The following is an 18,298-nucleotide window of genomic DNA, read 5'->3' as shown; positions in this document are numbered from 1 at the left end:
CAGCTTGCTCAACACTCTTTTAGACAGATTTCCAATGAAACTCACTTATTTGAACAAGTGCTAAAACAATTCAAAACTTACTTGGCATGTGTGCCCCATTGAAAACTCTCAATTACTTGTCTGACCCTAATTTAATGGGCACACATTAAGGCCCAGATAAGTAGATTTGAATCTTGGTAATTATTTGCTCGAATGGTTAACATATAATTGTGAGAAGAACCCTTAAAAATAATAATAATAATAATTGTGAGAAGAGAAAAAAAAAAAAAGTCTCAAGTGTTTGAGCATTTATCTGAACAAATAGGCCCATAAAGATCCTCTCACAACAGTTTCTCAAAATTCGGACGGGTAATTGCCGGAATCTAAATTTCGGATAAGTGGAAGGCCCATAAGATTGTCTTAAAAACACGTTATACTCTTCTAATAATCACGTTTTGATCTCCAATGCTCCAACTCTTACGGTTCAGTTCTGTCTGTCCTGTGCAAAGCCCCTCTGTCTTCCCTAGAAACTGGAAAAAGGTTAAAAACCAATGAGCGCGCCTCCTCTCCCGGCTCTGAAGAAGCCCAAGGTGGAGACCAATGATGAGATTGAACCAGAGCTACTATCAACATCAACAACCACAAGGAAAATGGACGATAACAACTCCCACTACAGCAACGACGACATCGAAAGCCGACGAGAGCAAGAAGAGGCACTAGTCGCCCTGTTCGAGCACCGTACCAACGAAGTCAAACATCTTAGGCAGCGCATCGCCTATTACCAATCTCAGGTTGCCCCGTTTATGTTACTTCAACATGTCCTATTTTCACTCATTGATTCTCTTAACCTCAAATTTTGATTTTGTTTTTGTAGAATGATATTTGGGTTCTATGTGATTTTCTGCTTTTTGATGCACAGCGCCCTATATGCTGTGATGTTATAGGATGCGTGGTATTGGTTTTTTGATATTCCACAAACTCTTATTGCTCAAAACGTGATCTGTCTTCTAAACTTTGAATAGTTTTCACGAAATCGGTTCTGTTTCTGAAACAGTCTCTCATAGCTACATTGAACAAGTATCATAAAATTGGGAGCGATCTTTGAGTTCAGAAGTTTTGTTATTGAGCTTTTAATAATTAGTCTGGTGAAAAAGAAAAACTGTATGGATGTTGGGTTTTGTAGATTATATGGATTCAATTCATCATAAGTGGTTGTGGACTTATTTCAATCATCCCATGCTTTTGTGTACCGGTGCTTATCATTTGGGTTTCAGTATTCTTTTGTGAATTGTGTGGGAGACAAACTGCTTGCTGGATGTTATTTCTGATTCTGACTTTTTCTGTTTTGGTTCTAGTCATATTTTCCTTGTAATTCTGAAACCTAGCCAAGGAAATTATGCACTAATTATTTCTTTGAAAAAGGTGTGCAGCTTGAGGAAGCAGAGAAGAGGTTGCATGATTCACAATCCAAATTGGCTCGCCTTCGAAGCCGAAGTAACGCTGTGCCATCTAAAGCTTCTTTGGAGAATGGAACGAAAAATGTGAAGGTGGAGCGGAGATCAACTAGTCCTATCCCTATACATGAAGCTTCTTCTAGAAACCTGCCTAAATCTAAACCAGAACTTTTAATTCCTGCTGTGAATCCAAAAATTCCTCAGGTGATAAAATCTTCAAATGATTCTGGTACTCAAGCCAGTCCATCAGTTTCCACTCAATCTAATAGTCCTATAAGGGTAAAAGGGAACAAACCTTCTAGAGTTTCTTCTCAGATGGAAGTTGTTGAAATTGAGGATAAAGGAACAAAAAGAAAGTTTGGTGAGGCTTGCTTGTTTAATAGCCTTGCATTATTAGTTTTTCATGTTGTGATTGTGCATGTCTAGAATTTTTCGCCTGACGTGTTGTTCAGTTCCTCCAATACAAGATACCTTTTATTTGTAGTTAGGATTCACCAAACTTCTATTTTGTATTTCAGAACAGAAAGAACACAAAGAATTGATTCCATTGATACGCAGAACTTCTTCTCCATGCATAATCCGCTGCCATGCGAACAATCACATTTCCAGTCAACACAAGAGAAAGTTGAGATGTCTTGCTTTGTGTCCAGTGAATGATCAGCTTTTTGTGACCAGGTAATTAATGTATTGCAAAATAAGTACGCCACTTATTAAGTGAAAATTGGATTTTCATGCCATGATTTGAATTTTGCGATATTTGTAAAATATATCATGGTACTTTTTTTGTACTATCCTTTAGTCTATAATTACATAATATGCCCTTTTGGTGTCAATGAACTGTTATCTTTCTCTTAAGTTTATACAGAATCTAATTATTGTGAATGTTTTGAAATATATACAGTTCTTTGGATGGATTCGTCAATTTGTGGCAAGTTCAGTCCAGGGGGTAAGTCTTAAGCTTTTGTCTGAAAGCATTTATCTTCACTTGTTTGTATCTCGTGTGAGTTGTCAATTGCAAAGTGAGTATTATAGCACATGATGTTATACAGTTTTCTCTTATGATAAGTGAAATGTTGCAGAGCATGTAGATGCATTGTGAAGGTGTCTTAGGTAGTCCATTCATTACCATATGGTGCCATTGTCTAGGAAATACTTTATATGTAACTGCCGTTGTAGATGTGCCTTTTAAGTTTAAGCATATAGTGACTAATAGCGGTGGGACTCTGCTTATGGAGATATATGTGTTCTCAATTGATGATTGAGAATGAAACAGACTTTTGGTGTGCTTGCCGAAAGGTTCTTATGGAATCGGAGAACTTTTGAGTTTGCTTTAGGTTTGCCATTGGAAGGGGGAGTTGCTGGAGTTTTGGCAAGATATGTGGTGTGTGGAGAATTGTTTTCTCAAATATTTCTTAGTATGCATTAGGTGGACGTTAATAGGTACCTATCAAAAAAAGGTGGTGGTTAATAGGAACAATAGGTTAGTATGAAGAGTTCTTAAAGGATAAACTCCAAACAGAAATACCATACTTCACCCCACCTCTAGAAACAAAGAGAAGATAATACACCTTAACTTGGACTTGAATGGGACGAACACTTCCTGATTTCCAATGTATTGTTCAAGCTTTGAATTTTGAGTTACCTTGTACTTGTTCAATTACATTCTCCAATTTGGGGTGGGGAGAACTGAAACAGGGCATGAGTTTGGAGAATGTGTGCAGTTGCTATTTATATTCAAGATCACCAAATATAGCATTATGTCTCCACAGTTCTCTTTTACATTCAACCTTTTTACTACCATGTAGAGGTATCTAGTTGGACGGATTATTAGTGTTATTATCTTTCTGATGATTGGACATGGAGCTTTAGTGCCTGCGAATGATACAAGGTAAAACAATTCCTCGGTTATTCATATAGGCTTAGTCCTCCTCCATGGCCACCCTGGTTATTCAAAGTAGGAAATTGGATATTTGGTCCATCACACAGAACCTCATTTTCTATGCCTTTAAGCAATGTTAGAATTATATAAATCTTATTTCCATTTGTACCAATTATATGCAGCTTCAATTTCCAGTTTCAAAGTGTTATATATGTTTTTACTTATTAAAAAAAAAAGGTGTTATGATATAAAGATTGGTCCTTTTTTTTTTTTTTTTCGTCTTGAATTGCAGGTCAAGTGCCTCTCTACTTAGCTCTACTGATTGTGCATCCCCAAAGCACAGGAGATGGCCAGAAGATGTAGCCTGGCATCCACAGGGAAACAGCTTATTTTCCGTTTACAGTGCTGATGGTGGAGATTCTCAGATATCAGTTCTAAATCTCAATAAGACACAAGGGGTAAGAGATGCTTGAGATTAATTACTGTTATACGCCTGGTGGAACTGGCATACCCTGTGTCCTCAACCATATGGTCCATATGTACACGACACTAGCATCCAGCTTTCATTGAAAAGTTGATTCCTATCTTTTTCTCAACCAGAAAATAGGAGGCAAAGAACTGCAAAGAATGCTAGATATGGTAGTAATTCTAGATAACAGGGAAGAATACACTTGTGAGGGCGTGCATTACTTGAATGAAATCAGTAAAGCAAGATCGGCTGCCTCAAAATGCTGTGTTGATCAACAAATTTTGATGGGGAAAATATAATTTTCTTTGGCAGCATGGTAAATATACAATCGCAGTCATTATTGATAGCTATGCATATGCATTAAGCCTGGTGAGTGGCGTACCCTGTGTCTTCAACCAGCTATGTTCACAAGCATTCCAACTTTCGATTACAGTAGGTTTCCTTTTCTCACTCTTGGTTTATATGTTTGTGTACTGACAGAGAGCTTCGAGGTAACTTTCTTGGAGGCTAAGCCTCATGTTAAAGGGTATTATTAACAGCATATCGTTCATGCCCTGGGAAGATGCCGTTTTGTCACTGGCTGACAGTGATCATGCAGTTCTACTTTGGAATGATAACGATGGGGAGATTTCATGGAAACCAAAGGCGTTGCACAGGAATATGCATTCATCTGCTGTTATGGGAGTTGCAGGGATGCAGCAAAAGCAGATTGTTCTGTCTGCTGGGGCTGACAAGCGAATTATTGGGTTTGATGCACAAGAAGGAAGACCACATTTCAAGCATCTAATAGAAAGTAAATGCATGAGTGTCCTGCCAAATCCATGTGACTTCAATTTATTCATGGTTCAGACAGGGTAAGAAAATATTCATGACCAGTAGGATCATTGACAAAGTAATCTCAGCCTCATTTGGTATTTCGTTAGCAAAAGAACAATCACTCATTAAATAGGGAGGCAAATAGCTGCAGAGAATGCTAGATATGGTAGTAATTCTAGATAATCTCCCCCCCCCCACACACACACACACACGCACACCTATTAAATCAGTAAACAAGATCTTATGTATTTATTTATGGTTGAAATAATCTATGTTGATCAACAACTTTTTGATCTAGGAAAAGGAAATATAAATTTTCTTTAGTAGAATAGTAGAAATACAAGCTAAAGAAGAGAGCAAATAATGGTATGAATATTCTATTATTATTACTATCATTTTCAAAACCCACTTCAATTTGCATGTGTAGTGGATTCTGTCATGCTGCTCAAGTGAACACAAAACAAGGCCTGCAACTGAACCATGTTTGGTTCAGATGTATAATGTGAATCAGTTCCCCTGAAATTTGAGTTTAGTTGTGTAATTGTAAGTTTGAGCCTAGTTGTATCATTGTATGATCTGGAGGTTTGAAATGTAGAAATTATTGACTATAGTGTAAATTGTGTGTCTTATAGCTCATAACTCATTCTGTATGACCATAATTACTTTGAGGTGAGTATTTTCCGGTTGAAAATTTAATATTAATATGTCTCATATGCAGAACTCCTGAAAGGCAGCTCCGATTGTTTGATATCCGATTGAGACAGACAGAAATCCATGGTTTTGGGTGGAAGCAAGAAAGCAGCGAATCTCAGTCGGCACTGATAAATCAGGCTTGGTCTCCTGATGGTTTATACATAACATCTGGTTCAGCAGACCCCATGATTCACATCTTTGATATCAGGTATACCGCTAACAAGCCTTCCCAGTCAGTAAAAGCCCATCAGAAACGTGTCTTCAAAGCTGAATGGCTCCACTCTGTCCCACTTCTCATTTCCATATCTTCTGATCTCAACATTGGATTGCACAAGATCACCTAAATCCTCCATCCTGGTGTTTACATATATGCCCATAAGAAGAATTTTGTCTCGTGCTCCTCATGTTGCTTTGGCACTGAAGTTCCCTAGCTTCTTCGTAAGTCGATAAACTTTTTGGAGGTTCATTTTTGCACAATTAAGCAAAAGTTGCTGTTGGTATGGCGGGAAAAGATGTAAGCTTTGGGTTTGATATTTTGATCTGGTGTTGGCCACTTACGATCTTATGACACCCCTGCCATTGAGTCATGATAATTGGTTACAATTTTTTTGGGAGGAAAAATGTAGTGCAACTTGTTTTATTATTCCAATGTTTGTTTTGTCTACAATTTGATGCTGCATTCTGTTTGTGGTTCACTTTCACGTTTATTCTGAGAGAGTGAATCATAATTGTTGGAGACAGGAAATGGCTTGAAAACTTTGTAATTAGACTACACGCCACGAAGGAATATTGTTTGACCATGTTTCTTGTTCCATCTTTCCATACACTGTTGGTTCAGATGCTATTTTAATCATATTGCTTATGTAAATGTCATTGAAAGCTAGGACTGATAATTTTTTATTACTCTAACACAAAATTAATGGGTTATGTTGAGGGATTTGACCTATTTAATTAAATGGATCGGGTTAGAATTGATATATATAGTCTTTATATTTATGTCTCGACACGATTTGGATCTAACACGCGACGCGAGCATAAATTATCACCCATACGGAAAACAGCACGAAGACATTGATGTGATGTGAAGAAAGCTCAAAAAGATGGGTATAGCTTGCTGCATACGAAACCGAAGGAGAGAGGAGGGGGAGTGCGAAATGCATTACTGGTTTTCAATTTCACTTGTTCAGTAGTGCAATTTCAAAAGGGGATGGTGATGAACATGCCACTTTTCGTGCCGCCCATTGGTTATTTTGACGCAAGTATAAGCCTAGTCTTGAACTGAATGGGCTTGGATATTTACTCTTCATATTGGGGTGGACCTGGACCAACAACATTGACTCTAATCAAATCATGCCTACAAAGACTTAAAGTCAACCTGCTTGCGTGTGGATATTTTGAAAGAACCGACCACATAAAAAAAAAAAAAAAAAGGAATGCAACGACATGTTATATTTTAAGTTTTTTATTTTTATTTTTTTATATTAGACACTTTAATAAAAGAAAAGTTATTTAAAATATAAATAGTAGGATTATTAAAAAAGAAAAAAAAAAAAAATTTAGTGGAATGGTATTCGACTTTGATGATGCACTGAAAATAAGTTGTTGATTTTTTTAAAAAATTTTTATATATTTTATACAAGCATTTGTAGAAGATATTGGAAAGCTGTAGTTTGGAGTGGATTTGCATGCGGTGGATGAACGGATAACAATATATTGAAAGCATTAAGGCATGCGTCTTCATGGTATGAGGGTTGCCGGTAATGTGATGTGACTTAGTTGCACCCATGCACGTCTCCCACACCACCATCCACTCCTTAGTGGTTGACCTTTTGCCTTTGTGCTCGTTGACTACATGACATCTGTTAGACATCAAGAAATCTAATCTTCCATTTGCTTCCACTCATACGGCCGATTCATCAATTCATGGACCTCTTCCTCTTTGGGCCTTGGCTGACTCACATTTAAATGTCAGACATCCAATATATATGGACCTCTTCTTTGAAATCTCTAACAATTTTGCTATCCCAACTCTTAACTTCCAAATAGTACGTAGGCCTGCGAAGAATATTGAAAATTACAGCTAGAGTTATTTGGAATCAAAGTATATCCTTAATTAATTTCTTCCAGGGGAATGAAAATTGCTTTTGATGGGGGTGCAGTGCAGCCTGCAGGCACATTAGCTAGGGTTACAGGGAAGAATGGGTGAATTATTATGCTATGATCTTTTGAAGAGGGAGGCAGCAGCAAGCACGTTGGCGCTGGGACCCCAATCCATGCCACTTAGCAGCAGACATAGAGAAGCCTTTTGCTTTAGTTTGTATGTCAGCTTGGGGTCCCAAAATCTTTTTGGTATCCTTTAATGAATTAATACACAACACATATCATCATCTAAGTGAGTTCCAGCAGGAAATGCTTCCTTCAAGTTTCATGTAGCATCGCCCTAAACTAAGAAAAACTATGCCGCCCATGATTGCCACCCAAGCTAGCTAGATCCAGCATTTTCTTTTTCTTTTTCCTATTCATCATTATCTTCCTACACTACGATATTCTTCTTTTCTCTTTAATTTCAAGTCAAAAGAAATTAACAAACAGCCAAAAACACATAAGAACTTATTTTATCAAGAAAAAAAAGAAAAAGAAAAAGAAAATCCTGTTGAAACGATGGACTATAGAAATGAAATTTTATGTGCACGCTTTAACATTAATAGGAGACCAAATTATTAATTTGGTATCAGACACGCATTGCGAAGAACACAGATCGAATTGTTTTTTTTTTTTTTTTGAATTAGATTTACATATCCAATATATTAATATATGAATCATGTAATAATAACTTTTACTGTCACTTTAATAAGTACGTGCGTAACTAAGAGTGTGAGAGGTAAAAGTGTGTAAATTAACCATCTCACTTTCTCAAAATACTCTAGCGTGGTCAATGGGCTCAGCTAGTCAGTACTCAGTAGTCAGTCCAACGTGGCTATAGAAAATAGATAGAAACAGTGGAAAAAGGTGTAAATTTCCTGGCAAAAAAGTTCCGCATAGGATCCAACCTTTTTACGAGCTGATCAGAGTAATTGAAAATGGACGAAATCAAAAACGCGCTTTTATTTAACTACTCTCTCTCTCTCCCTTTGTATATATATATATATATATATGGATGAGTAATTTCTAAGAACTGAAAAAGAAATAAAAGAAAACACGAATAGACCCACCAAGTGGGGGCCATAGGAAGAATATAGATTCGTTGTTTGTCTGATAACCCAGGCAGGCAGCTGAGGCGAGTTGTTGGGCATGGGGAATTGCTGCTCCGACGAGGCGGGCGGAAGGACGGCCGTTGGCGGAACCGCCGCTTCTATGGGAAACCTGAACAACGCTCCCAACGACGCCGTCGGTCACTTCCTCAAGTCTCGCGGCCACGCTCTCTTCTCTCAGATCGAGGTTCTCTCTCTCTCTCTCTCTCTCTTTGGTTTACGCTGATTTTTGCTTTAGCTACCTAATTCACCATTTAAACCCCCTTATTTTGGAGTTCCTCATTTCCGCCACTGCTTTGAATCCACTTGTTTTACAACATCTTGTAACTTGTACGGCATCTTTTCTATGTCAATTTTTCTTCCTTCGCTTTCAAAAATACTCGTTGTCTGCTCACTCTGCCAAATTGTGTTTGCTGCTGATTGCAAAGGCCTTTATTCGATCAGGATGTGAACTCTATTTGACCTTTCCATTTCAACTCAATTTCATTTCACTTCACTTCTATTGGCAAGAGAGGCCTAATTATTTGGATTCTTCAGCTTGAATTTTTTTACATCGAAAATAACGTTTTCTTCTCTGCTGGTGGTGGGCTATTTGACCTCTACGTGTTCTTGTAAGGATTTCTAGTACAGCTAAAACCGTGACAGCTCCGACGAACAAATGATTCTCATATTTTTTTTCTTCTTGGTCTTTTTGTTTCTTTTCATACAACGACTTGTTAATTTAGCTTAGTTTTCGCCTCCTTCATTGACTTTTGTCTGTGAAAAATATTCTTATGCAGTTATCATACTCTGCTTCGGACTTGCGCGATCGAGATGTGCTCTCCAAGGTTTGTTGCTTTACTTTTTAATGGGTGGGTGGGGTTAGATACATTCATCAACATTTGTTCTTTTCTTTTCTGATTTACCTGTCAATGTGCCTCTTGAGGCGACTTCTCTTGTGCGAGATGATGTTAGATAGATTCATCTACTTAATTACATGATCACACACCATAGCCTTACACTAATGGCAGCCAGAAGAAGTTCTAATCGTGAACAATTTTATTAGTTATAAGCTAATTAACTTACCCAACAGGCAACATGCTATTTCTCTTTAATGGTGATGTTTTCAGGCTCAGTTGTTTTCTCTCTCTCATAACATTGTCAGGAATGTTGGTTCTGGACTCCATTATTATCATGATTAATAATCCCTTCTCCTTACTATGCTATCGTGCTTCATTTTTATGCCGTTGCAAAAAGTTTATCCTGTTATTTATAAGTTTTGTGTTCTATAGAGCGATCCCATGGTAATTGTTTATACCAAAGGAAGAGATGGGGTACTTGAAGAGCTTGGCCGCACTGAAGTAGTTCTAAATTCGTTGAATCCCAAGTGGATTACAAAACATACCATCACTTATCAGTTTCATATTGTGCAGACTTTGGTGTAAGTATAATTCTAACATCTCTCCAGTTTATCCACCAAATGTGCACTTTACTGGTTTCACTGTAAGATACTTTTTGAAATCACCAATTATCACAGGTTTCATGTGTATGATGTTGACACTCAGTTCCACAATGTAGATGTAAAGGTATATATCTTTCCCCGAGCTGTATCTGCTCCTTTATTTTTGTTCTTTGGTTCAAGAGGGTTCCTGGTTATTTTATTTTATTTTATTTTTTAATAATTGTTTGTTTTATATTTAAGTCATTGTGTGTAACAACACTGTGAGTTGTTTTAGCCTTTTTACTACTTTGTTAAAGTGGTGAGAAACAACATGAGCTAGTCTGCTTGACCATTTATCTGAAGTGGATGATTTGATTCATGATGCTGAAAGGAGCGATTCAATTCCTGATATAAAATTTTCAGTGAGCTTCAGCTTGGTTGATTACTAACGATTCATTATAATTCTTAATTGTTTAAAGTTAGAAGGATATATCAAATCTAGAAAATATTACAAATGTTTGATGGATAGATGGAATTTTCCTTATCTTAGCATTGAACATAATAGAAGCACAATCTCATATTCTTAGAGATAATTGTAGTTTTATTTGCCTTGCTCAGAGTTGGGATTTGTTTTGACAATTGATCCTTCATTACGTACAGGATTTAGGCAGATTATGAAAGTGTTACTTAGCTAGTTGATGACTATATTGAGCTATTTGCAGCTCATAAAAAAAATTTCTAAAATATGATGCTCTCGTAATAAAGTGATCTTTTAATCTCTACAGGGTGATTTATATATCCTTCTTCATTTATTTAAAATGTAATATATGATAATCCAATAAACAAGAGTGTACTGGAGTAGAAATTGGGATAGCTTTCTTTGACCCAAGCAGCAGTAAATTGTTCCTTCTATCAGTTGTTCTATCAAAGTTCTACTTTCTCTTTTATCATTTTGTAGTAATTTTGAACTAGTTATTTTCCTCTTTTTTATTCGCACTGCCTAGTTGGCACGTATTCTTTTGCGTGCATCTCTTTATAATCTTGATTAATACGGTAAAATATCTCTGCCTCTGGGTCTCTCTTCAACCTGATTGTTCAAAATCTCTAAGCTTCAAATTGACCATTGTCTACTTTTAAATGTCATAAACTAGAGCAATAAATCTTTAACATGTTAATGGCCAAATCTATAAGCACACCTAGATATTTGACACGAAGTAGTTCTAGATCTCCTACTGCCCGCCCCTAGCCTACAAGCAGAAGGAGAAAGAGAATTATGGGAATGCTAGATACACATTGTTAGTTGCATAATTGTTCATCTGATTTTTCTGAACAGCTTTTTGTACAGTATATATTAATAATGTGTTTACTAGAGTAATATTCGTATGTTTTTGTTATATTGATATCATGAATATGATCTCAATGTTTTGAGCAAATGCTTGTGAGCCACAGTACACAATGTTGCTACATGTGACTCTCATTCAAGTGCATGGAAGCCTAAAAAATAAGTTCATAATGGACAATTTAACTTGTGCAGATGCTTAAGCTGGAAGAGCAGCAATTTCTTGGTGAGGGAAGTGGTGTACTGTCTCAGGTACAACATAGAGACCACGCAAACTTAAGTCTTCCTTCACTGTTGGAGTCACTGAACAATGAGAACCCTCATATGAGCATCTGTCAAACATGTCAAAAGTTGATCCATAGTTCTAGTTTTTTCCCCCCTTTCACCTATGGATACTATCCCCCAGATTCTCTTGTGCTTGTGGAAACCTTAAAATACACGTGTTTACCTTGTATATTTCCAAGAGGCCTTAACTGAACCATGAAGTTCATTACATTTAGTGATAGTTGAAATTCCAATATATCAAACCTTCAACATTTTTGTGTTTGTCTGTGCAGATAATCACTAAATCAGACAGGTCATTGACCCTAGATCTTGTACATAGAGAAGAATCTATGGGATCAAACCGTGCGAGAAACCTTGGAAAGCTTACTGTGCATGCTGAGGAATGCATTAGTTCCAAAACCACAATGGAGATGATATTTAGGTGTTCGGATTTGGAATCTAAGGATCTCTTCTCAAGAAGTGTATGGGCTGCAAGTTGTTGATTTCTTTATATATTCTTAGGTATTATGAGGAACCTTAGTTATGCATCTCTCCGTATTTTGACTCATTGTGCAGGGCCCCTTTTTGGTAATATCAAAAGTTGTGGAAAGTGGGATCCAAATTCCAGTTTGCAAAACGGAAGTGATAAAGGGTGACCTCAAGCCGACTTGGAAGCCAGTATTTTTGAATATTCAACAGGTTGGAAGCAAGGTATAAGAGATTTTACCTTCAATAGTTAGAGTCTGCATCTACTACTAGACATCTGGCGTCCTTTGCTATAGGCTTCCTTCATTTGTTTCCATCCTATGTATGCTATGTTATTATTAGATGGACGCTCCAAGGTTTGCTTGCTTATTGGAGCTTGGTGGCAGCTATGCCCTGATAGGACAATAGTAGTTGTCTCATGTCCAGCTTTTTCCTTTCTTATAGGTTTCTTGCTCGTATGTTTTTTTTTCCTTGCATCTCTAAATTGAGAGTGGTAGAGGTGTCAAGTTGGTCCATTGTGGGGCTGTCTTTCATTATACAAAGATACTCACATTGGTGCTCCAGTTGGCAACCGTCCGGTAAACATGTGCAGATGTTGTTGTCAGATTTAGATTTTGCAAATTTGCCTGTAAGATGCTACACATCCTGGTCTGTTTATTGCTTGCCTTCTCATTTTCCTTTTCCAAATTAACTTGCAGGACAATCCACTAGTAATAGAGTGTTTTAACTTCAATAGCAGTGGAAAGCATGATTTGATTGGGTAAATTGAGATCTTAGCTGTGTCTTCACTTTCTCCTGCTATCTGTAGACCATAATACTGACTATGCTTGTTGAATTATCAGAGAAGTTCGGAAATCTTTAGCAGATTTGGAAAAGCTACATTCTAGTGGGCAAGGCGAAAATTTATTTTTACCAACTTCTGTTGGGCATAATTACCAGAACAAGGTCCAGTTATGTGTATGAAGTTTATTTTGCATCCTGTGTTGCCCAAAGTTTTCTCCTTTAGTTTGAAGGTTTCTGAATATTATGCAGGTACTAAAGAGCCAGCTATTTGTGGACAAGTTTTCCCAGAGTACAAAACACAGTTTCTTAGATTATTTAGCTGGGGGGTGTGAAATGAATTTCATGGTGGCTATTGATTTCACTGGTATTCATCTATGCAACCAACTTGTTTACTTTACCTGCGAATTTTCTTCCTACAGACTGAATACTTTTCTTTTTCTTTATAAAAATTTAAATGTGAAATGCATTTTGATATTTCTTTTTGGGCACTACATGTTAAGCTGTCATTTATACCATATCCTAATACACGCTTTTGTCTTGCCTTTTATTCATTTCAACATCCTTGTTTCAGTTATGCTTGCTTCATTGACATTTTTTTTCCTGATTTCACAACACTTGATACAGTCTCGAGGCAAGATTGTTCTTTTAGTATGTCTAAGCACTCTCCTGAAGTATAGTGTCACTATATCCGTCGCATTCTCCTCATCTTTCTTATAGCTACTTTGTCAATGTCCCTATTAGAATGCCTGCTTATATATGGGGTATATCATAAATGATAGAATTTGAGCTTCCTTGCAAGTTAAAGGTATCTCTGGGTGGTTCATGGTTTTATTATATGATAGAATTGTTGATTGTCATGAGAGCGGTTATAGGCCTACAAACTTTTGCAATATTCACTGTTACTTCTAGTTCCTTTTGAGTTCATAGTTTCCCTGTTAATTCTCATCTCTCTTTTTTTGTTCTTAATTTTTCTTTGAAAAAAGAACGTTAACTTTGAATCATCTAAGACAAGTTATGTATAGGTGTTAGGTACCGCAAATATCTTATTATGAACTAAGTGTCATTCTTTTCTATCAGCTTCAAATGGAAATCCCCGCCTCCCTGATTCCTTACATTATATTGATCACTCAGGACGGCTAAATGCATACCAGAGAGTGAGAAATCAGTCCCTTCTGTACTTATTATCTTAAAACTTATTTTTGGACATATCCTTCTGACGGTGGTCCGTTGCTTTTCAGGCAATCGTTGAAGTTGGAGAGGTGTTGCAGTTTTATGATTCAGACAAGCGCTTTCCTGCTTGGGGATTTGGAGCACGACCAATCGATGGTCCAGTCTCTCATTGTTTCAACTTGAACGGTAGTAGTCATCACAGTGAGGTATGATGGTTGTAAAATCTATTCTTGTTTTTGTTACATTAGATAATTTTGTTTTGAAGCCTTTATATTAAGCATATATAAGCTTATTTCTCTCAGGTTGAAGGAATCCAAGGAATTATGATGGCATATACAAGTGCCCTCCTTAACGTTTCTCTTGCAGGGCCTACTCTTTTTGGACCTGTGATTAGTAATGCTGCTCTAATTGCCAGCCACTCTCTTGCAAACAGTGGACGAAAATACTTTGTTTTGTTAATAATCACGGTAAGAATTTTAATTGGGATCTTCGGATTATTTTTTCATATTCACTTACGAAGGTTCCATATATTGTGGTTTTGGTTAATACGGATGATACTTAAACTTAGTTACTGTCTACCTTTTTGTCAGTGGCTTGTTCTGCACTTGCTTTTCGGGATATCATAGATTCTTCCATGTTGTTAAAGAATCAAAAAGTTCTGTTTTAATTGATCAATAGTAGTATGTCCTTTCAATATTAAATTCCCCCCTTTTCTTGAGATCCCACTTCTGTTCTTAGGATGGAGTAGTAACAGATCTTCAAGAAACCAAAGATGCCCTTGTGAAAGCGTCTGACCTGCCATTATCGATCCTTATAGTTGGAGTTGGAGGAGCTGACTTCAAAGAAATGGAGGTATTTTATTCTTCTTCTTTGTTTTCTTTCTGTGTTGTTTGTTTGTCTCTGCGTATTTGGTACAGGATTAAAGCTTTGATTATTCAATGTAAATAATTTTCTCAACTCTCATTGTTATACAGATTCTAGATGCAGATAAGGGAGAGAGACTTGAAAGCTCAACCGGACGTGTTGCTTCGCGTGATATAGTCCAGTTTGTTCCGTTCCGGGATGTACAGAGTAAGTCAATTCCCCGTAATTTTTATTTGGTTCACATGCCAACTTGTAGCAGAAATTTTAGCAATAGTCTGTTTGGGCTGTGATTGCATTTGCAGGTGGAGAGATTTCAGTTGTTCAAGCACTTCTTGCAGAATTACCGACGCAATTTTTAACCTACATGCGGACCAGAGAAATCCAACCAATTTCATGAGAATGTAAAGAATTGTACATAATGAAATCAAATTTTCTATAATTGGTTCACCTTCGTTTCGGCCACCTTGGTTTTTCAGGTTTTTAATGGGTGGCCTCATTAGAGGGGGTATATTCTATCGCATCATCACATCTGCTCCAAAGATTCATTACAAAGCCCTTTTGTCCGTTAGCTGTAGACGGCTGCACATTCCTTAGTCAAATTATAGAGGCTTGTCTACAGAAACTACTGGCTTGACCGCTCAAAGGCTCAAAGCAGTTCCTTTTTTTTCTGGGTTGGAACCTCAAAATAAGCGTAGTTGAGCAACAATTGTATCTTTCCAAGACACTACTTGAATGATAATGGAGAAGAATGAGTTTTAGAATGCACTTTTCTCTCAAATTTCTCACTTGCTTAGATGTCATGTCTCTTGGCTTGAATGCGATACCTGGCTGAATTTCTAGATTATTGGCACTTGCTGCCAGTAGGGGTGGTAAATTCGAGTTTGCATCTTGTATTCATGTTGTATTAAGGTATGAGTATAAAATCATATATGTTAACTTTAATTTGCTAATTTTATGTTAGGTCCGATTCAGGTTATGTTGAAGCACGAGTATAAGATTATTTTCTTTTTAATTTGACCAATTTAATTAAAAGGTTAGATTTATGGGTTAGTGTAAAACAATTGTCAGCCCTAATAGTTCTCACGGGCATTCCGGCCCAAAAAGTACTAAAAGAGACTATCAATCAGAAACTCAAAAAAAAAAAAAAAATCATCTAGGTGGAGGGTAAAAACTCGGTGGAGGGTTACTTTGCTTTGGATATGAAGGCCCGAAACCTGCAGGGTGTGGATTTGAGCTGACCCATTTCGCCAGTACCACCTTCATACATGGCCACGTGGAGCATATATATATATATATATATATATATATAGAGGAATAATAGGGACCTAACTTTTTTGCCCAACAAAAGTCTAACTTTTGCCTTATTTATTTTTTAAAAATAAAATAAGATAAAAAATAGAAAAAATGTTTGAAGCAACCCTATCTATTTTTTGTCTTTATTTTATTTGGTATTTTTTAAAAAATGAAAAATGGTATTTTTTTCATAATAATGTCATTTTTTTTTTAAGAAAATGTCATTATTATGAAGAAAAATACCATTTTTTATTTTAAAAAAAATACTAAATAAAAGAAAGGCAAAAAATAGATAGGGTTGCTTTAGACATTTTTTTCATTTTTCATTTTGTTTTTTTTAGAAAAAAAAAAAAAAAAGAAGATAAAAGTTGGACTTTTGTTAGGCAAAAAAGTTGGGCCTTTAACATTTCTCATGTATATAGCCGTCAGTCATAGACAGTCACCACCGACCAAAGGTGAAAATCTGTCCTCGCTTTTGACATGGATTCAATGTTTTTGCTATCGAATTTCTTTCGGCGTTGAAAGATGATCCTTGTACAACTACAAATGCATGCAGGACGCACATGTTTAATGTTTAACCTTGGTCTTTTGATTATTCACAATTTTTCTTAAAATAAATAATTACAAAAAGTCATATTCTGTAACTCCAATTGTCGCCTACTCTTTACTACTTTTTTTTTTTGAATGAGTAAATCTCTCATATCAATCAATGAAGTACAAACACAATCAAGCAGACTTGCTAGAAAAACTCTTATAGAAGAAAAGAATCCCTTACAAAGAAAGGCGTTTAAGGGAATGTTTTGCCCATGATAGGTCTAGTGTGTATTTTAAAACAAAATAGCAGAAAATGTCTTGTTTAGGACGTTTTAAAAAAATGGTGATTTGAAAATGTGAAAAATTCATGTTTTTGCATAGCAAGCAAGAGAATGCATTTTAAAAAACACACAATTTTAAAGTTCAAAACACTTGCCTTTGTTTTTAAAATGTTTCGTTCGTATTTTCATTAACTACATTTTGAAATCACTACTTTTTTCAAACTATACGTCTTAAAACAACTAATCAAACGGACACTAATAAGATGCTTTAAAGATATCAAATAATTAGCAAGCTCTTGGGAACATTTTATCAACATGTAATAATAATAATAATAATACTTTGGCAGGAACGGAGAATATATAGTTCCTTAATAAAAGACGAAAATGCCAATTGTGGAGTGTTTATCTCAATATATATAATTAAGTCCCACATTAAGAAGATATCACAAATATGAATAATTAATATACATAATAATAATAATAATAATAAGATGGTTTGAAAAGTAACGTTTCAACTAATTTTGTTTTTGTTGGATGAATTTGAGCCTGCCTAGCTCATTTTTTTTTTTTTTTTTTTTTTAATTGAATAAGGAAAGGGTTACAGAGGAGGATCTTTTCCACTTCTGATCCGGATGGATTCGTTATTGCAAGTAAGGAAAACTTTTTGTGTCTATCATGTATGTGTACACATCGTCACATAAATACACGTGTGTGGTAGTTACTCAATCTGAATCTAAAATTCAAAGGGGGCACCAATCGTCCCATTTACAAAATAAAAAAATAAAAAAATAAAAAATAAGAGGAAATGAAAAAAATCTCCACAATATTGTCCTCTCTCTCACACACACGTACACATATCACATATATATGCATGACGATTGACGAGTGACCTTCAATTGATCATTTTTCAACTAGTAATGACATTTTGTTTTTTTCTAATTCACTAGTAAATATTAATGACGACATTGATATTAAGGTTGGTTGTGAATCCTTCTGTAATTTTAAGTAATTTGTAAATTTTTATTGTGCAATATCCTTCCTTAAATTACCATTATGGTTGCAATTAATGTCTCCTTTTGTACAAAAAAGAAAAAAATTACCCATATAATTCAGGAATTTTTTTTCTTTCATTTTTTTTTATCATAAGTATTTTTGTCATTTTATGTGCAATATATATATATATATAGGATAATAAGGTTAATGGGCACAACCACACCCAACACAAAACCGGAAAAGAAAAAGGTCAAAAGTAGAACAAAACGAGTGTGTGAAGTCAATGTTCACACCAAAAACAGTTAGGGGTAGATATAAAAACCCTATCTT

The 18,298-nt window shown here is 36.0% G+C and overlaps 2 protein-coding genes across 2 annotated transcripts; both read left to right on the top strand.

Moving 5' to 3' along the window:
- Positions 1 to 340: 340 nt before the first annotated feature.
- On the top strand, positions 341 to 6,110 carry LOC132176149 (uncharacterized). Its single transcript, XM_059588278.1, is given in 8 exon segments — positions 341 to 770; positions 1,410 to 1,794; positions 1,952 to 2,108; positions 2,335 to 2,379; positions 3,605 to 3,779; positions 4,273 to 4,302; positions 4,304 to 4,635; positions 5,316 to 6,110. Coding segments are annotated over 8 exon segments (1,683 nt in total). The 5' UTR covers positions 341 to 530; the 3' UTR covers positions 5,635 to 6,110.
- A 2,356-nt stretch (positions 6,111 to 8,466) lies between these two features.
- LOC132175097 (protein BONZAI 1) lies at positions 8,467 to 15,632 on the top strand. Its single transcript, XM_059586919.1, has 16 exons — positions 8,467 to 8,728; positions 9,321 to 9,368; positions 9,813 to 9,961; positions 10,058 to 10,106; positions 11,496 to 11,552; positions 11,858 to 12,046; positions 12,141 to 12,275; positions 12,749 to 12,810; positions 12,893 to 12,995; positions 13,083 to 13,197; positions 13,911 to 13,987; positions 14,072 to 14,209; positions 14,306 to 14,470; positions 14,742 to 14,855; positions 14,978 to 15,074; positions 15,170 to 15,632. The coding sequence occupies exons 1-16, from the start codon at positions 8,582 to 8,584 to the stop codon at positions 15,262 to 15,264; spliced, it is 1,740 nt and encodes a 579-aa protein (XP_059442902.1). The 5' UTR covers positions 8,467 to 8,581; the 3' UTR covers positions 15,265 to 15,632.
- The last annotated feature ends 2,666 nt before the right edge of the window (positions 15,633 to 18,298 follow it).

Source organism: Corylus avellana, chromosome ca3, assembly GCF_901000735.1.
Source record: "Corylus avellana chromosome ca3, CavTom2PMs-1.0".
NCBI lineage: Eukaryota > Viridiplantae > Streptophyta > Magnoliopsida > Fagales > Betulaceae > Corylus > Corylus avellana.
Note: the sequence above shows the minus strand (reverse complement) of the source record. Positions and strands in the feature narration are given on the sequence as shown.